Source organism: Rana temporaria, chromosome 1 (genome assembly GCF_905171775.1).
Source record: "Rana temporaria chromosome 1, aRanTem1.1, whole genome shotgun sequence".
Lineage (NCBI taxonomy): Eukaryota > Metazoa > Chordata > Amphibia > Anura > Ranidae > Rana > Rana temporaria.
Window position 1 is genome coordinate 228705591 of NC_053489.1, and position 21678 is coordinate 228727268.

The 21678-nt window shown below is 41.3% G+C and overlaps 1 protein-coding gene across 1 annotated transcript in view; it reads right to left on the bottom strand.

The window, feature by feature from the left end:
• The window catches only part of SEZ6L (seizure related 6 homolog like), a 559496-nt gene that overhangs the window by 17598 nt on the left and 520220 nt on the right, over nt 1–21678 (bottom strand). Inside the window, exons 14-15 of the mRNA XM_040351286.1 lie at nt 14779–14811; nt 6944–7058 (exon numbers count right to left, since the gene is read on the bottom strand). Coding sequence (XP_040207220.1) covers nt 6944–7058; nt 14779–14811 — 148 coding nt within the window. The remainder of the gene's footprint in view (nt 1–6943; nt 7059–14778; nt 14812–21678) is intronic.

Sequence of the window (21678 nt, forward strand, 5' to 3'; positions counted from 1 at the left end):
TGCAATTGCAGCTTCATCCTTTTTTTTGTTTATTTCAATTTGGTTAATTGGAAAAGTATGCTCGTACAAATTCTGAATGGACTTTAGTTGGTCTTTTATTGCTTTATGCCCAAAAATCAATAGCTGTTAGATGAAAGTCTGAGCATTACGACGTGAAAGCCCCTCTCTGTATTAGTGAATTTCATCTAGTCATATATATATATATATATATATATATATATATATATATATATATATATATATATATATATATATATATATATTTTTTTTAAGACATTGACATTATTTACCTCTGTTGATGAAATATCATCTTGGCTATCACTCATTCTGGGCAGCTGTTGAGTGATACATTTATGAACAGTGTATATAATTTTTTATACCATTATTTGTAATCTATCAGGCCTGAATGCTGGGTTTCCTAATTAGCTTATTGATTTGTGTAGATTCATAGGGAGATATGCTGTATGGGCACATATTACTGCACCTAACTATCTAACACAATGATTGAGTTGCAAGCATTTGGCATACACAGTGCTCATTATATTAATATTTTTTTATAGGCCTTAGATAATGCTTATTATACCTAATTTATTATTTTGTATTGTATTTCACAAATTACCTTGTATGCACATGTTGAAACTGTATTCAATATGATGTGTATATACTGAAAACTGTCCACTAGATGTCAGCCTTGCCATACAATTTCATGAATTAATTCTTGAAATTTTTCTGAACTAAAGAATATCAAGTGTTTATTTATTTATGCTTATGTGGTCTTATAAATAATAAAGTCAACATCTGATTAGTCTGGACATCGCTTTCATTTAGCCAGGCCATTGGTAGTCACCTGTCTGGGATGTGGTTTGACATTAAACAGTCAACCGGTTGGCAGAGCTTGCTGGCTTGTTCTCCTGGGAGTTCACTGTTTTTTAGTGTTGTTAATCTTTGTGTTCTCCCTGCTTCTGCTCTTTGGATCTTACTTCTGCTTGCTCCACCTGTCCAAATTCCATACACATGAACCTGTGTTTTCAAGCATGCTTGTCTAGCTAGAAAGGAAAGTGTGTCCACACTAGGGATGAGCTTCGTGTTCGAGTCGAACCCATGTTCGATTTGAACATCGTATGTTTGACCGTTTGTCAAAAACGAACATTATGGGCCGTTCGCGCCGAATTCGAGTGGCGTGTCACGACTCATAATTCACTGCGGCATCACAGTGCATTGCTGACTGATGATTGGCCAAGCATGCACTATGACCCGCATGCTTGGCCAATCACAGCTTGCCAAAAAACGAAGAGCCATAATCGGCCAAAGCCAGGGTGGCTTTGGCCAATTATGGCTCAGGGGGTTTAGTACATGCCAAACACTAGATAAGGCTGCCTGGAAGTCGGCCTTGTGTAGTGTGTTGCAGTGGTTTACAGAGAGAGACAGAGAGAGAGAGTGTCATTTTTTGGAGTTAGATAGAGCAGTCAGGCAGGCAGGCAGGCTAGTCAGTTAGAGTTACAGTGTGTAGAGGATATATATGCATCCCATGTGTTGTATATATATTTATACACTGTATTGAGTTTAGCTAGATGCGCTCTTCATAATACACTGTCAGGCAGGCAGGTGATTGTGCTAGCTGCAGTATTTTCACTTGGTGTACTGTCTGTGTCCTCTGCACAGTGTGCACCTAAAGCTACGTCAATAGATTTGCTGGTGTTCTCATATTAATTCCTACAGGCAGGGATCTGCTCATATTAATACCACAGGCAGGGGATCATTCTGCAAGTATTTTCATGTGGTGTACTGTGTCCTCTGCACAGTGTGCACCTAAAGCTACGTCAATAGATTTTCTGGTGTTCTCATATTAATTCCTACAGGCAGGGATCTGCTCATATTAATACCACAGGCAGGGGATCTGCACGTATTCTCACGTGGTAGACTGTGTCCTCTGCACAGTGTGCACCTAAAGCTGCGTCAATACATTTGCTGGTGTTCTCATATTAATACCACAGGCAGTGACTGATCAGCAAGTATTTTCACTTGGTGTACTGTGTCCTCTGCACAGTGTGCACCTAAAGCTATGTCAATAGATTTGCTGGTGTTCTCATATTAATTCCTACAGGCAGGGATCTGCTCATATTAATACCACAGGCAGGGGATCTGCACGTATTCTCACGTGGTGTACTCTGTCCTCTGCACAGTGTGCACCTAAAGCTATGTCAATAGATTTGCTGGTGTTCTCATATTAATTCCTACAGGCAGGTATCTGCTCATATTAATACCACAGGCAGGGGATCTGCACGTATTCTCACATGGTAGACTGTGTCCTCTGCACAGTGTGCACCTAAAGCTGCATCAATACATTTGCTGGTGTTCTCATATTAATACCACAGGCAGTGACTGATCAGCAAGTATTTTCACTTGGTGTTCTGTGTCCTCTGCACAGTGTGCACCTAAAGCCACGTGGATACAATTGCTGTTGTTGTCATACTAATACCACAGGCAGTGGCTGATCAGCAAGTATTTTCACTTGGTGTACTGTGTCCTCTGCACAGTGTGTACCTAAAGCCACGTGAATACAATTGCTGTTGTTGTCATATTAATACCACAGGCAGTGGCTGATCAGCAAGTATTTTCACTGCGCCCATTCCTGCGCCCACCAAGAGTAACTGTAAGGTCTTAGTGTTGTGGCACCAGCACCACCACCACAAACAAAGGCCCAATTTTTATGCCCCTGTTCAACAGGGGCATGTAATTACAATTCTTGATCTAATATTTAACAGCAGGGCCCATTCCTGCGCCCACCAAGAGTAACTGTGAGGACTTACAGTGTTGTGGCACCACCGCCAGCACCAAAGGCCCAATTTTTCTACCACTGTTCAACAATGGCATGTAATTACAATTCTTGATATAATAGTTCACAGCAGGTCGTTCCAGCGCCCACCAAGACTAACTGTGAGGTCTTACACTGTTGTGGCAACACCAACACCTCGGGCCCAAATTTCTGCAGAGTATATACGGCAGGCCCCTACTTTCAAACATCCAACTTACAAACGACTCCTACTTGCAAACGGAAGGAGACAACAGGAAGTGAGAGGAAATATACCCCTAGGAAGGGAAATTGTCTTCTGTAAGTGGTGTCTCCTGTCCACTGATGCTTTATCACCAATCCTTGTTTCACTAAAAAACCCAAATTTTCAAAAAAACATTTGTCATTGGGACATAAATTGAGGTGAAATCTTCTGAACAGATGCGCACAGACAGCAAAACAAATGTTACAGGGGTGATAACCCTTCTCTATGTTTTCAGAAAAGCTTAAAAATAGATTGTTTGGCTGGAGCTACACTTTAAAAAAGTACCAGTTCAAAATTACAAACAGATTCTACTTGACAACAAACCTACAGCCCCTGTCTTGTTTGCACCGCCTGTATACTGCTGTTCAAAGTATATAGGGCCAAAGGGGCTGGTAATGACCTGGGGGGAGGGGGGGGACCCATGCTATTTTTCTCAATGATTTTCATCCATATTGCAGGGACCAGACATTATATTAAAGCCGCAAGCAGTTTTAAATTACAATTACTTATAGCAATGTCATTTTGTGCAGGGACAGTTCTAAACACATGCCACTTCACAGGCATACTATAGACACCCAGCAGGTATGATATTTAAAGGGATTTTTCATTTTTTTTTTCACTTTAAGCACAATTCACTTTAGGACAATAACTTTCATATTAGCCTTTAAAATTAGCACTACAGGCAGGGAGCTGCAGTATTTTGATTTACAGTCCCTGTCTTGTTTGCACCGCCTGTATACTGCTGTTCAGAGTAGGAGGAATATTTCACCTTTTTTTTTTCACTTTAAACATCATTAAAATCACTGCTCCCGAATAAACGGCCCTTTTTAAAACTTTTCTTTGCATTGATACATGTTACCTGGGGCAAGACCTGGGTCCCCAAACCCTTTTTAGGACAATAACTTGCACATTAGCTTTTAAATTTAGAACTTTTGATTTCGAACGTTCGAGTCCCATAGACTTCAATGGGGTTCTAAAGTTTGCGTGAACATTCGGTCCGTTCGAAGGTTCTGGTGCGAACCGAACGGGGGAATAGTGTTCGGCTCATCGCTAGTCCACACCTGTACATAAATGAGCATTGCCACACATCCTGATTAGTCAGGCTCCTTTGTAAGGCAGGGCTATATAAGGGCCACTTTTTCTATATTGTTTTACCTGAAAGCCAACACAGACTTCTATGTCTGCACACATGTGCATGAATAGCATGTTTGAGACCCCAAATTTAAATATATATCAACTCTCCCATATGCCTGGGATACACTTTCATGCAGGTCCCTGCATTATACTTGTGGTTACAGGATAAGTTTCAGGAGTCCAGTTAAACACCTGGGCGTCCATAGCTTATGGGTCCCCAGGTCACCTAGCTTGTCTCCTGTTGTGAGAGTAGTTTTCTTCTCACTGCCAGGATGACAAATTCTTCTGTTAGTCACCACCAGCTCCTAGGCTAATCAGGTTTGCACTTGTTACACAAAGACACGCTGTTCCCCAGGTAATGGCTGTGCATATTAAACCAAACTTCAATACCAAACACTATTTCTTAGTCATTACATCAAACTACACATAACTGCACACAACTCCTACTATATTGTTTTTAACAATCCATAGCATTCAAAATAAATACTGTTTCAAAGATATTGTTACAGTAACTTCATTGCAGTCCATAGAAATGGTAAGCAGTCCCATAGGTGGTTCTCTAGTAATGTCCAGTAAAGTAAAAGTGTGTGTGTGTGTGTGTGTGTGTTAGTGTGTGTGTGTGTGTGGGGGGGGGGGGCATTGTGGTACTCACAATTACCATTATACTTTCTCAGCTCCTTCCTAGTTACCAAGGCCTACAACTCCAGGCTGGGCCTCTACTCTAAAGAGGAGAACCCACACACAGCCTTCTTTTACATCATGGCTTCACTCTTGTCATATTGTTGCGACCTATATCTATCCCATCCCTAAAAATTAGGGGCAATGTCTTTCTGCCTACAGGACGGGTTTCAGAGTAGAACTACTCTCTAGATTGCTGGTGCACTGACTACCCACAGCTTGTCTCTGCTGCCTAAGTTCCAAGGGGCACCTGATACCGATGCATGCACACAAAGCATCCATGAAGGTATAGACTGGTGCAGCGATGGTTGAAAAGCCACAGCTTAACCCCGTATCTTACAGATTCGATTTTGAGTGGGCTGGAGAAGAAAGGTTTGCACAGGTGTATGTCAGATTTCAAGCAGCAGTGTTCTAGTAAGACTAGGGATGATTTACTAAACCGGGAGTGTGCAAAATCTGGTGCATCTGTGCATGGTAGCAAATCAGCTTCTAACTTCAGCTTGTTCATTTAAGTTTTAACAAAAAAATAAATAAATATGGAAGCAGATTGGTTTCTATGCAGAGCTAGATCAGATTGAGTATACTCCAGTTTAAGGTAATCAAGCCCACACTGTTCTGGAGCCATGAAGCCGGGTCTGGGCATGAGTGAACCAACACAACTTGATGGACAACCCAGATTGCCTTGTCTTGATGGCTGTTTGAATGACTACTCAGGCCCTGCCTGCATTCGGTTGCACTCAGGTTAGCCAGATTGGCCCCTTAATTACTCGTTTAAGGCTTACTGGATCTTAAAAGCAGTAGTGCTACTGTGTACTTTAGTGTTTATCTGCAATGCACCATGCATTGCAAAGCATCTGAATAGAGAAAGCACATAAGGCCCCTTTCACATGAAGGGTCCGATTAGGTCTGCCTGTCAGTTTTTCAGGCAAACCTGAACACACCTTTCATTCATCCCTATGGAGCGGTGGGTGTAAACAGACTCATGTGCAGTTACCTCCAATTCAATCCAGTCTGCTAAAAACAAACAGAAGGGGATCTTCAGTCTAGGCAGATCGGATCATAGGGCAGTTGGTGTAAATGGACAGCGAAGTCTGTTTACACCAGACCTCCCATAGAGCAGAAACTGGACAGACATTGATCTGTCAGGCCTCGTACACACGACCGGACATGTCCGCGGACCAGTTTCAGAGGACAGATCCGATCGTGTGTACAGGCTAGCGGACAGATTTCCAGCGGACAAAAGTTTCTTAGCATGCTAAGAAACTTGTCCGCTGGAGAGCTGTCCGTCGGACATGTCTGCTGGTTAGTACGTCTAACCAGCGGACCGAAATCCCGCGCATGCGTCAAATTGATTCGGCGCATGCGTGGAAGCATTGAACATGCGCGATAGAGAACGCCGGTGTCGTCTACGTCACCGCGTTCTCTGTCCGCGGGGATTTCGGTTTGATGGTATGTACAGCTATCAGACCGAAATCTCCGAGCGGACATGTCCGATGAAAACGGTCCGCCAAACGGAGTCTGCCCCGCGTGAAAGGGGCCTTAAATGCATCTGTAACTAAATTTCACCAAAACAGGACTAGAGGGAAAAATCTTTTAATAGGGACACTAGCTCTGGTGAACTTGAAGACAATTAGGAATGTTCCTAATTTTGGAGGGATTTCCTCTCACTTCCTGTTGTGGCTATAGGACAGGAAGTGAAGGGAAATCTCCCCAATGGCAAAAAAATGGCAGTGGTTATAACCCTCCCTTACGTTACCCACATTTTTTTTTAAATGTTTTAGCTGTAGTTCTGCTTTAAGTGCAGTGCTATTCAGACAGTGGGTTAAGGGTGCCTAAAAGGATGTCTTCACAGTTACACTTCAATGAATCTGATTATTAAATATTATGTTGCTCTGCATGTTTGTCCATAGGGACCCCTTACTGTTTACTGTTGCCTCCAGCAGCAAAGGAGAACTGTCACCAAGTGCGTGTTAATGGCTTTTGTCAGTTAAATGTGACAGTAGGACTGCCAGTTGAAGGCTACTGTGTGGATGATGGCATCTCTGCCCTACTCTGAGCCTGCATCACTGACTTACCTTGTAATATAAATGTATGCTCCTCCAAGCAAAATTGAAATGATGACAACAGGGATGAATATTGCTAACGCCATATTTCCTCCTTCTAAAGACGTTTCTGCAGCTGCTTCTGCCACTGTAAAAAAAATAGACATACATTTTTTAGCGGAATAAAATCAGTAGGTACTGTGACCCTGACCAGATGAATCGGAAAAAAACAAAGCAATAACATATCACATGCTCACTTGCAGTGTTTTTCTTCGCATTAAATGTTTTTCTTCACTTGCACTTCACATGCTTGAAAATTAAACTACTCTAGGAGAGTTCCCTGTCACAGCCCTCTCCCTCATTGCATGTCACAGCCCTCTACACTTCTGGGAGTGTCTAATAACTATCCGCACTGACCCAGCTCCTCCCTTACTCCCCCCCACCTACCTATATAACCTTGTATGTAACAGTTGGGGAAGCAGTGAAGAAGAATACTAAAGAAGAGCCTTTATGAGCTTTTTACCCCACAGGAACTCTTGAAATAATTTTCTGGGGTTAGGGAACCCCTACTAAAAATAAGTAATCGAGGGTCGGTGGCAAGAATGCCTCTTACTTTGGTCATCAGGCTAGAATTTCTGCCTTATATTTATGGGCAGAATGCCACCCAAGAAAGCTAAAAAGATCACTGGCATCGTGTTTTCAGCTGGACCTAGAACTATCCAGGCATCAGATGGGAAATCAATCAATCACAGCTCAGGGAACCCCTAGCAAGCTCTGGAGGAACCCTGGCGTTTCACATAATCCTGTTTTAGAATGGCTACTTATAATATAGAGTATTACTTCAGTGTTGGCTCTCAGCCTGCTGGAGCTGCTGACATTGTAACTAAGATGGCAGTGCTGAAAACCAGTCTCAGGGTTTTTGGATGTCTACACAAGGGAGGATTTTACAGCTACATGCATAAAATATATTCAATGAACACAAAAAATTGCTTTGCATGAAAGACACGAATATAACCCATAATATTTTGTAATATAGATGAACTGTCAATTTCTACGTGTTGCCTTTTGCGGGGTAAATGTAATATTCTCTAACATTCAATCTCAAGAGAAAATAGCCTAAACACATTCGATCAATGCAAAAAATAAGTTAACACAATAGGCTAAGAACATTCAACCAGAAAAGGTGTATGTAAGAGATGCATATATAAAGAATGGCAGTTATTTATTCTGTGAAACTACACGTACAATTGTTTTGTGCGAATGGGGGCAAAAACAAAAGTTAATAGGCTATTTTTGCTCCAGGCCAAATGTTTTTTTATTTATATTAGGAAAAGAGTGAATCAGGAAAATACTGCATTATTACTGCTAGAAGGAACTGATGATCATAGTAAAAAAGTATTTACGTGTAATGAATCAGCTGCTGCAGAGACTGAACTACTATACCGAACTTGTATTATGTGTCGATTTTGTATAGCAGTTTCCTCTCTGCAGTATCCAATTAGTTACAACAGTGGTCATCAACCCTGTCATCTGGGCCCACTAACAGGCCAGGTTTGCAAGATAACTGAAATACATCACAGGTGATATCATTGCCTGCTCAGTGATTGCAGCATTCTAGTCTGCATCTCCCCAAGGTAATACATAAAACCTGGCCTGTTAGTGGGCCCTGAGTACAGGGTCGATGACCACTGAGTTACACCAGCCTTTCCCAACCTTTTTACCCCAAGGGAAATCCCTGCTAAAACTAATTTATTGGGAGCCAGTGGACCCCTTATGGTATATTGGTGGACAGTGAGAAGAATGCCCCTCTTGGGCCCTTTTCACACTTGTGCAACCTGAAAGTTGCGCGACTTTGACGCGACTTTGATGTGACGTTGCCATGACTTTGGCACAACTTCGGCACGACTTGGACGTGACTTGAGGCAATGCCTGTGTAATCTTGGGGTCTATTGACCTAAGGTCACATCAAAGTCACACCAAAGTACTGCAGAGAGAACTTTGAAGTCACACAGATATGAACGGTATCCATTGGAAATCATGGGGTACGACTTGTCAGGACAAGTCACACACTTCTTTTGGGGTAGAGTGTTAAACCCTTAGAATTATTAAATCTGGGAATAACCTACTTTTAACCATGTTTTTATATATACAATTTTTAAATAAAGATGGATAATTTTAAATAGTTTAAAGTTTTGGTGCCTTAAAAGTTAATTTTCTTGCTGCATTGAATTCAACCCTAAATTGAGAATGGCTGCATTACGGTCAGTGGTGAGCACAGGAATCTTCATACACCTAGCAGAGGTCCACCTCATAATATTTCCTCTTCTGGTCAATTGTTCTTAACCTATAGTGTTAAAGCGGAGTTTCACCCTAAAAACAAACTTTTTATTAACAGCTTGCCTTTAATGTAAAAAAAAATCTTTAAAAAAAAAAATGTTTTACTCACTTGTATATGGCTGGTACTAGGCAGATTTCGTAATCTGCCTAGTCCCTAGTACGCGGTGGTTCAACTTCCTGTCCTAGGACCCCATTGCCTCCTGGGAAATGATGACACTCATTTCCCAGGAGTCTCTGGGCATTACTGTGCCTAAAAATCCCAGCATGCACCTCTCTAGGGAAATCCAGGAAGACACAGGAACTGGGCTTCTCATGCACACAGCTAACATGGACACGGCCACAAGATCGCTGAGCAGATATCAGGTAAGTGTTTTCACTGTTTTATGTACCGATCTTGTTTTTTTGATAATTGTAAAATAATATTAAATGTAATGTATTGTGGATTGCAGAAAAAAAAAAAACTATACCCGGAATCACGCTTTAAGCCTCATACACACGATACGATTGTTGTCCAACCGAGCGTCTGATTTTTGTCAAAAGGGCGTTGCCAGGATCTTGTCTTGCATACTAATGGTACACAATTGTAGTGACTTACTACAAGGAATTTCAGCTCTTGAGCGCCACCCTTTGGGCCCCTTCTGCTAATTTTGTGTTTGGTGAGCATTGATTCTGAGCATGCGTGTTTGTACTTTTGATTTTTGTGTGACAGATTTGTGTACTGACCATCAGAAAATGATGAAAAACAGTTGTTCACTGAAAATTTACTAGCATGTCACCCAACATTTGTTGGCTGAAAGTTGGACAACAATTGTCAAACGGAGCGTACTAACAGTAAGATTTTAGGACAACAGTCTGTCAACAGACAATCCCCTGCCAACAATCGTATTGTGTGTACGAGGCTTTTGGTTGAATTCTCTATTGGTTGAATGCTCTTTACCTCTTCTGGTCAAATGTTCTTAAAGTTGTTGTAAACCCTTAGAACACACTTTATGCTACAGGTAAGCATATATTAAGGCTTTCCTGTAGCTACCCTGGATATCTCCTAAACCTGCATGGTTTAGGAGATAACCCCCTGTGTCTGCATGTGCTGAAGTCATCGGCACATGCGCAATGAAACAATGGCACATGCACGGGAGTGACGTCATCGTGGCTCCGGCTAATTACAGCCCCGGAGCTGCAATACCCGGAAGTAAGCCCCGGACGAGATGTCGGCGGTCGGAGGGGGGTACGAGGACAGCTGCAGGGGCTTTGATCTGAGGTAAGTAATACATAATGAGCTAGCATGCAATGCATACTAGCTCATTATGCCTTTGTCTTGCAGGTTTTTTTTATTTATTTAATTTTTACAACCACTTTAAAGCTATTTTCTTTTAGGATTAAATGTTTTAAAAAAAATGACATTCGACCTGCAAAAAGCAACATATAAAAGCTGACATTTCATACATATTACAAACATTATGGAGATTAATAGTGATATTTATGTGAATGTTGAGATATTAGCCCTGAAATGTTTTTAATAAATAGACCCATAATCTTCAGTGAAGATTTTTGTTGTTATAAATGGTCTGCTGATAGGGTCTCTTTTTTAAGAAATGAGAAAGAAATATTTAGCCTTTGTGACAGTCTATTTTTCAGTTTTACTGTGACAACTGCCTTCTCATTCACCCACTTGTTGCCTGGCTCATCTCCGACCTTTGCTATGACAACTTGTTGGCAAGACTTTGGCACTTGGTATCGTAGAGAACAAAAAAAAGGTGTTGTTTTGTTGTCCTTGTTCTGCATGATGACATGATGGAACAGTAAAGGTCATTCTCTAATGTTTTATATATTTTTGAATTGTCTTACCATGCTGTAAAAATGTGATTTCTTTCTGGTAAAAACAGCTGTGATTTTATTTTAATTTTTTTTGCAATTGTTTATAGGCATAGAGTAGGGAAAGGTTAGACAACCTGGTTGCTATCTGCTATCAGTCATTCTCTCTATTTTATTCTAATCTCCACTGTTGCTGTGTCTGAAAATGAGAGAATGTCTAAAATTTTGAGTTGTCAACACAACAGGAATAGAGGGGAAGTCTTCTGATGGGGACACTTGTTGCTGTGACCATTATCTAAGAAGAGATTTCCCCTACTTTGGAGAGATTTCATCCAATTTCCAATTAACCAGATAGGAAGTGAAGGGAAATCTCCCCAATGGGACAAAGATGGGGGAAAAACTGGCAAGGGTTTTAATCCTTACCTACTCTATACAAAAAAAGATCTTGGCTTTAGATATACTTAGGCCTCGTACAGACGAGGGGACAGTCCGCTGACCGTTTTCAGCGGACATGTCCCCTCGGAGATTTCTGTCTGATGGTTGTACACACCATCAGACAGAAATCCCTGCATACACGATACGCGGGGACGTGGCCGCGCTGTCGCTGCGACGATGACGCGGCGACGTGCGCGGCCCTGGAAGTTCAAAGCTTCCACGCATGCGTCGAATCACTTTGACGCATGCGAGCGGGATGGCGGCCGATCGGACATTTACGGTGAGTCTGTACAGACGACCGAACATGTCCGACGGACAGGTTTCCAGCAGACATGTTTCTTAGCATGCTAAGAAACATTTGTCCGCTGCAAAACGGTCGGCTGGACAAATGTCCGCTGGAAACCTGTGCGGTCAGCCGTACACACGACCGAACATGTCTGCTGAAACTGGTCCGTGGACCAGTTTCAGCAGACATGTTCGTTGTGTGTACAAGGCCTTATGGGTTGATTTACTGAAACTGGAGAGTGTAAAGTCTAAAGCAGCTCTGCACAGAAATCAATAAGTTTCCATTTTTTTTTTTGTCAAAGTTTAATTGAGCAGGCTGAAGTTGATTGGCTACAATGCACAGCTGCACCAGATTTTGCACTCTCTAGTTTTATAAATCAGCCCCCTAATGTCACTGTTTAAAATGTATTAAGAGATGTGTAAATATAGAATGTCTAATGCTTTAGCTAACATTTGGATATGATCTGGAGACCTACATTGCTCTGGACCTGATTAATCAAACTGGAAAATAAATCCTACCAGGGTTGTCCCTGATACCTGCCTACATACCCTTCAGCACTCGGGATAGCTAAGAGAGGGATCTGTCCATATTGGGCTCCTTCCCAGCCTGGTAAATGATTTAAAATTATCTATATATACATTATGTAAGTATTTACTTAATAGAGTGTTATAGTAAACAAGTGTAGCAGCCTGCTACTTTCTAGCCTGCGTTGCTTTAAATTTAGAGGGTAGTCTGAGAGTTAGTTGACTCAGACTGTGTTATTTTTCACTAAATTTGGACCTCTGTTCCAGCCATGGCTGTACTGTGAGTGACCACTATTGTTGTCTGGGGTGCTGTTACCGCCCCAGGCCGAGGGTGGCAGCAGTCAGGTCAAGGTGTTTTGGGTGTTCCCCTTCAGCAGCCAATCAGAGGGAGTTGATCGTCCCGCTGTGCATGCTGGGGAGGAGTACTTAAGGGACAGACATCACTAGTCTGGGGTCGTCGATCCTGGGTCTGTCGTCCCACCCCCCCCATGTGTGGCCCTCCTGGCCAGGGGTGCACGTTCAAGTGTTCTTGGCTCCGGGACCACGTTGGTTCGGGGTTGTGATCTACTAAGTAGGCCCGGTAGTCAGACTGGGTCTATGCTTGCAGAGTGGTCCTGAGCTGTCCGTCCCGAGGGAGGAAGCCACTCGATGAAGAACCTGTCTTGGAGAGCACCGAGCAAGAGGCTGGTATCTCAGGAGAGGCCTTGAACTTCATCGAAGGATGCACCATTACTGAAAGGCTGAATGATGGTCGCTTGTCAGTTCTAACTTCACAAGAAGTTGATCGGGAGAGATCCGGGTGCCTAATCCTGTGCTGAGAGGATTTTGGACGAATGTGTCTCAGATATTACGATTAAGATTACGATTAAGATTTCGTGTGACGTCCTGGCTGGTAGGTTAGTGAGAGAGGCCTATCCAGGTGCACAATACCCACTCTGGCTAGAGTGGCGACGAGAGCTGCGTTGCTGGAAACAGGAGTGTTTCCGAACAGAAGTTATACACCTGAACCTATTACCTATCACCCTTCCACCTCTTCAACTACTACGTTTATTTCTTTTAACAAGTTGGACAAATAAAGCAAAGAAAAAGAAGTCTAAAGTGTGGACATTGAACTTTTTCTCAACTCTCATCTGATACCCTAGACGGCGAGGAAATAGAGGTAACATGCCGCCCAAAACAAACCAGCAGCTCCTTCTGGGATAGTGCTACACAAGGAACCCCAGAGGCTGCATTCTCAGACTTCGACCCATTTATTAATAAAAAAAAAAAAAATTCACATTCATTTTCACATCAAATGCACAAGAATTATGATAAGCCATGTGAAAACCATATATTTTTTTTTTTTTTTAGGGAATCAAATCTGCTATTGTTAAAGAATTGTGAACAACAAATATCACATATAAAAGATCCTAAAATCCACTTGACAATTTAATGGAGGAGTCATGATGGCAGCTTTGCCCCATAATGTCATAGATGATACCTCTTAAGAACTTTAAAGCGGGAGTTCACCCGAATTTTTTTTTTTAACATTAGATTGGGCCTAATTACGGGAAGCAGAATCGGGTGTTTTGATTAAAATCAATGCAGTACTTACCTTTTTTGAGAGAGATGTTCTCCGCCGCTTCCGGGTATGGTCTTCGGGACTGGGCGTTCCTATTTGATTGACAGCCTTCCGACAGTCGCATACAGTGCGTCACGAGTTGCCGAACGTCGGTGCTGCGCTATACGGCGCCTGCGCACCGAGGTTCGGCTACTTTCCGAAACTGGTGACGCGCTGTATGCGACGGTCGGAAGGCTGTCAATCAAATAGGAACGCCCAGTCCCGCAGCCCATACCCGGAAGCGGCGGGAGAACATCTATCTCAAAAAAGGTAAGTACTGCATTGATTTTAATCAAAACACCCGATTCTGCTTCCCGTAATTAGGCCCAATCTAATGTTAAAAATTGTTTTTTTTTTTGGGTGAACCTCCACTTTAAGGTGGTCATACATGGCAGACATTTCTGCACCATGGAGACGCATTTTTCGACCAACATCTCACAGTGTATTGGCAAGACTAATTGCACTGGGGGCCAAGAAGAATTTAGTCGGTTTCTCAAATCAATGAGGTATTATTCTCAACTAATTCAGAACAGATAAGCTGGTGCCACACTAAACTACCTATTCCAAGAAAATAGGGAACATGGGAAGGATATGCTGGGTCACATTTTTTTAAATATTTAATTTTATTTACCAAAGTATGACCACATTCAAAAATGTTATGATCTTCATTTCCATTCAACTTATCATTTTTAATGATGGGTGGATTTTTAACACTTGTTTACATATGTATTTGTGGGAGAAAACACAATCATTGGTAATTTATGCCAAACTGCCAGAGCAATTGTACAGGTGAAAACATGACCTTTCCATTTATGCTGCTGGCATTTGCTAAAGAGCACATATTCCATTTGGTTGCATAACTTCAGACACTTACCTTGTAATGCATGTTCAAACCTGTCCTGTGTAGCTAGAGAAGATAAAAGGGAAAATCAGTGACTTTTAAAATATGTTTTGTGAAATGGCTTTTTATAATAGTTATAACAGTTTATATGCAGAGCTGATATGAACCAGTGAATCTGACTTTAAAATGTTGCGTAAACAAATTTTATTCAATTTGACTTTGTGTTTCACATTTGATAGGACGAAGAGTTACATGTTCAATTGTATTCCTTGTTTTCCTTCAGATTTCACATTCAGAAAATAACCTAAGAGCATAATTCAGAGTTGCAATTCTATAGCAATAACAAAACTAGAGGAAAGAATAGCTTTTGTGTTTACACAGACAATACAAATTTATCTGGAATACTGTATTTGGAGTGGAATTATTTTTAACCACCACTAAACCTTAAAGGCAAATTCTATTGTTTGCATTGGAGTGTAAAAAGAATTGCAACCTCAATCATTAGATCCCAAGTGCAATGCTCAGGCCCAGTCCAGGTCTGTAACAAATGTGTGGACCTTCAATTATGGAGCAAGAGGAAGCATCAATAGATTACAGATGTAATAAGATCACCACAACTTGGTCTCCTTTAATATCTACAAGCCCCTTTACCGCAGTGGAAGATAGGTAGTCTTTCATTAACAGATCCTGTATTTTTTAATTTTGCGTGGCTGTGCTTGGCACTCCTGGGAGAAGAACCCTCTGATTCAGTATAGATCAAAGGATGGTTTGGGGTGGGGGACTGCAGACTGTGACTATGTTATATGCTACACTCTAAATATGGGTGCAACATTAAATATGGTCAAAAAGATAGACTTTCAAGTATTTAAATATTCGTAACAAGAATTGAGTAAATTGCAGGCACTCTGGAGCAATTCATTCTCAAAGCTCAAAGCAAAACACTGACATTTTTCAAGTGTTTTCTCTAAGGCCTCATTCACATGGACCTTTGGAGGTGCAGGCAGGGTCTGGGGTAAAAATATTTGTGTTTTCCCATGGTTGGGGACATGTACATCTGTCGATAAAGGTGAGGTTTACATAAGTGCAAGGGCGTACAGTCATGCATTTTCATGGGTGGCTGTACCTGCCACCTGCAGCTCCCTGGCCACGGAACATGCTGGGATATTTACGCCAGTCTCTGCCAGCACCTCTTAACATCCATGAGGCATAAGCAGCTTTGCTCACCTTTCACACCATCCCTGCAGCATTTCAGCCTTCAGTCCCTGTAATGTAAACAAAGAGCATGTGCTCAGGGAAAGCAGCCGGTGGTGAGCTAACCTGTGAACAATAAATTACTCCACTGTGTCTGCAGCTGCAGGAGTCAATGAGGTCTTGTTTTTAAAGTGAAGTTCCACTCGGTTTCGTGTTTATTAGAAGTCAGCAGCTACAAAAAGTGTAGCTGCTGAATTTGAATAAAGACACACTTACCTGTCCCACGGTCCAGCGATGTGGCCGCTGAACCCTTGGTTCTATCTGGTGCTGGCATCACAAGTGTGGGCACCTGGCTCTCACAGCTTGCGGCTTCACAGCCGTGTGCGCACTGCGCATGTGCGAGTCGTGCTGCGTCTTCTTAATGGCCAGGCAATCTTCTGGGACCTGTGACGTGTCCCAGAAGATTGTAGGAAGGTAGAGGAGAACTTCCGATTGAGTCGCCTAGGCGGTCTGAGCAGAAGTGGGAGCTGGATACATGCCAAATGTGGAATGTCAGGGGGTTAGAAGTCCATAAAGTGGAAGTTCCACTTTTGGGTGGAACTCCCCTTTAAGCTCAGTTACTGCTTGTTAAGAATATGTTAATACTTGATCAGTGGTAGCCTCGCTACAAGTTCACTTTAATGTAACCAAGTACTAAAAACAACAACAATGACAATAGAAACAATAGCCAGATGCTTTTCTGTGTCAACTATCAGCAGGAATAAGTTAATCTTCTATCTTACAAATACACAAGGGTCACACAATATTTCTGCAAACACAGTTTTTTGGTAGCTAACCTATTTGTTAGTTTAAAATGGCAGTATATCTATAATACTGGTTGTTCAATAGGAGGAATATCAAAGCACTGCCAGCTTCAATTCTCTTGGAATCAATACATCAAGAATAAGGTTTCCATGCAAAGAAGTAAGTGCATGTTCTTGGCTGTCGAGTTTCAAAGATCGTATAACACTGCGGGTGTCATTTATCAACCTGTTACTGATTAATGAGGTTGTTCTGGCTGCAGGTTTAGTCTATTTGAATGGGAGCTGAAGACAGAACAGCCACATTAAGCAATAATGGAGTTTGATGACTTGTAACTCCTCCTATTGCTCTATATAAATACTCCATAAAGAACGCAGCTGGGTCAATTACACTAAAGCATTGAGTCTAAAAAATGTGTAGAAAATACTTCTTGTTTCCCGTAACCCTCCATTGACCACAGAACATGTTAAGAAATGTAATGAGATAACTAAAACATTTAAGTTCAAGGAAGGAAACTTCATGTAGAGTGAATTCCCATCTTTAGATAAAAGAAAACATTACCTAAAAAAGAGCTAGCGCACCACTACCATCCAAAATTGCAACGTTTTTATATATGTACAAAACCATATATTTTATATGATGTGTTGTCAGTCACTTTAGAATTTAGAATAAAGAGGTCCGAATGCAGTAATATATATATTACTCATCATTTTTATTTATTTATTTTTTTGCAAATTTTGAAAATATTAAAGCGGCTGTATACTGCTGGACTCCCCCCCCTGCAAGGTAAAGTCATAGGGCTAGATTCAGCAATGATTTACGCCGGCGTATCCATAGATACGCCGTGTAAATTCAAAGCTGCGCCGGCGTATCTTCTTTCTGTATTCAGAGAGCAAGATACGTCGACATTAGCCTAAGATCCGACTGGCGTAAGTCTCTTACGCCGTCGTATCTTAGGGTGCATATTAACGCTGGCCGCTAGGTGGCGCTTCGGTCGTTTTTGGTGTAGAGTATGCAAATTACCTAGTTACGCCGATTCACAAACGTACGTGCGCCTCGGCGTAACGTTGCTCCTGCTTCTATGAGTAGCACGCAATGTTAAGTATGGACGTCGTTCCCGCTTTGATTTTTTTATTTTTTACGTCGTTTGCGTAAGTCGTTCGCGAATAGGGATGGACGTAATTTACGTTCACGTCAAAACCAATACGTCGTTGTGGCGTACTTGGGAGCAATACACACTGGGATATGTACACGGACGGCTCATGCGCCGTTCGTAAAAAAAACGTCAATCACGTCAGGTCATCACACATTAACATAACACACGCCCCCCCTTCCACATTTGAATTAGGCGGGCTTACGCCGGCCCCATTTACGCTACGCCGCCGCAACTTATGAAGCAAGTGCTTTGTGAATAATGCACTTGCTCCTGTAAGTTGCGGCGGCGTAGCGTAAATAACATACGCTACGCCCACACAATTGTATGTCCCCCTACCTGAATCTAGCCCATAATGTGCTAGTAATGTGCTAGCTGTTCCAGCTCCGTGATGTCAGAGTTGCAGGGGTTCCCATCTTCACCTGTCTTGCTTCCGGGTTCGCAGGCTCCGGCTCTGTGATTGGCCGGAGCCACGATGACGTTTGTCATGTGCACGGGAGCCTCTGTTTACGGCACAGCAATGGCATGGATGGCAGTTCCTTCAGAGCACATGTGCCAGTCATGTCACTGGCTGCATGTAATGTAACTATCTTCTAAACGGTGCACATTTAGGAGATAGTTACACTACCTATAGGTAAGCCTTATTATTAGCTTACCTATAGGTAAAATTCAGTAAAGGAATTTTAAATACTGCTTTTGAATCGCTAATATTTTCTACTTGCATCCTTGCCTTTCTCTTATGAATAGATCTAAATAGATGAATATCTTATTACAGAGACACAGCTGAATGAGTTAAAGGAGAGGAATTCATCGCATTCCTCTCTCTTCTGGTAGATCAGCAATTATTTGCAAAATAAAATGGGACACAAATAATGAGATCAGTATTCAAATCAGTATATCAAAAAATGTGTGATAAATCTGAATGGAAACTGTTATGGTTTCCCTTTAATACACCCATAGATAGGTGCCTCTGTTTTCATCTGGATCAGGCAACCATCTCATGTGAACCTTTTCTGAAGCACATGAGATCAACAGGAAAGGCTTGAGAACTCTGTCTAATCACTACTGTTTCTTTGTAGGTAATACAGTGCTAAATATCTGCAGCATAGACATAAAATCATTTTGTTTGGTCTTTTCCTGACAGGTAAATAAGTATCTTATGAGATTTGTAACCAGAACTTAAATCTTCTTTTACAATAAGTGTGTACACCTTTAACCGCTTGTCGACCAGCTGCCGTCATTATACTACGGCAGGTCGGCACGATACCACGAGCCGTCGTAGCTGTACGTCGGCCCTTTAAGCGGGGATAGCAAGCGTGTGCGTGCGCCCGCTGCACTGCGGGGTAAACGCACAAATCCCTGTTCTGTGAGCTGAGAAGAGACAGATCGTGTGTTCCTACTAGCTAGGAACAATGATCTGTCATCTCCTATAGTGACTCCAATCCCCCTACAGTTAGAACACACACCAGCAAACACAGTTCAACCCTTGATCACCGCCTAGTGTTAACCCCCTCCCTGCCAGTGACATTTACACAGTAATCAGTGCATTTTTATAGCACTGGTCGCTGTATAAATGTCAATGGTCCCAAAAATGTGTCAAAAGGGTCCGATCTGTCTGCCATAATGTCGCAGTCCCGATAAAAATTGCAGATCACCACCATTACTAGTACAAAAATATAATAATAATAAAAATGCCATAAAAATGCCATAAATCTTTCCCATAGATTGTAGACGCTATAACATTGCTATAACATTGGCGCAAACCAATCATTATACGCTTATTGTGATTTGTATTACCAAAAATATGTAGAAGAATGCATAACGGCCTAAACTGAGGAAAAAATCTGCTTTTTTTTAAAAAAAAAATGGGGATATTTATTATAGCAAAAAGTACAAAATATTGTATTTTTTTTTTTTTTTTTCAAAATTGTTGCTCTTCTTGTTTATAGCACAAAAAAAATGAAAACTGCAGAGGTGATCAAATACCACCAAAAGAAAGCTCCATTTGTGAGAGAAAAAATACGTCAATTTTGTTTGGGTACAGCGTTTCACAACTGCGCAATTGTCAGTTAAAGCGACACAGTGCCGTAACGCAAAAAATAGCCGTCATTAGGCAGCCAAATCTTCCAGGGCTGAAGTGGTTAAAAGACATCTTCATTTTTTTATGGTCCCAGCCATAGGAATGGTGCTGATTACATGCATGTGCAGTACAAGTTAGATGTTACAGGGACTTTTCTGTGAAAAGACCGGGGTTGATTTACTAAAACTTGAGAGTGCAAAATCTGGTGGAGCTGTGCATGGTAGCCAATCAGCTTTGACAAAAAAAAATGGAAGCTGATTGGTTTCTATGCAGAGCTGAACCAGATTTTGCACTCTCCAGTTTTAGTAAATTAACCCCTCTGTGTGGTGTTGGAAGCTGCAAATGGCTTCAACTGAGAAGAGTGACGGAAGATTTCAAATACAACTTCACCAAAGTGAAGTTGTCCTTTAAGACTCTAAAGAAATTTTGGCTTAGTCTGTCTGGTTTCATTAAATATTATAATGCACAGTGCTTCCTCCTATGAGACAGCACAATCATTAAATCTATAGGCATATTGATAACGAAAATATAAGCTTACATGACAAATGTAATTTATTCATTTTGTGGGTGCTGCCTGTCTGTTGATCATCTCTTTCCATAATCTCCTGGATATCCTGCATGTTTTGCAGCTTTTCCTCTGCTGTTTACCTACAATTTCTAATGACTATATATCCCATGGTACCATGCTGCCGGAAAGAAGTGATTCATTTTCTGACTACACCTCCTGAATCTCCTCCTCTCAACATCTCTGTAGTTCAGAAGGCAGGTTCTTTGAAATGTGTGACACAGAAGTGCCTACTCACAGAGCTTTGTAAATACATGTCACAGAATTCAAGGAAGCAAATGTGTGTGGATCTTTACAATGTATGATTACAAACTTTGAGATCATTTACATTAGATATGGGCTAAAACATAATTGAAATACAATGTGGAAATTAATATATGATTTAAAATTTAAGAACTCTATTTTTGTAATCGAACTGGGATTCTCAATGGTACCAATAGAACATCAAAAACTTTCATAAAACCTTAGTTTTGTACAAAATATTATATTAAAAATGTCTCAGACAAATCAATAAAGCAAATACATTATGCAAACATCCCCTGTGCTCATTGCCACTTCAATTGTCATATAATACCATCACTTTTGTTTATTAATAAGTCCCCATTAGGTAAAGAAATCTAGGTGGTGATAGTGATGTATTTACAATAATTGCACAACCCGCATCTGAATGTGCCATATCTCTTACATGGATCATCCCGTTTTAATCCCAAATAGAGGCTCTTCACTACCTTATCTCCAATATGTGTGGATTTTTTCTCCTGGGTTTCCATTACATAAACAGCCACCTTTAGGTCCCTCTTCAATAAATACCCACATAATTCAATACTTGCCTTACATGTTTGTACTGTCTCATGATTTTGATCGAACTTTTTTGGAGGATCTGGTATTTTTGGAGTAGGGTTTGAATAATGTTCATACCTATTATATTCCATAAGGAAACATCTCAGGGGGTGAGGGGATTTGTGGGTCCTTTTTCCTCTTCCTGTAGTTCAACAAAACACTTTGAGATTTTAGACTCAAGGACCATCCTATCTTGTAGTGTTTTTAGACATACTGTATAAACACGTTTTTGCTTTATTGATTTTTTTTTATACAATACTTTGCACAGTAAAAACTACGTTTTTATGGAAGTTTTTGTTATTG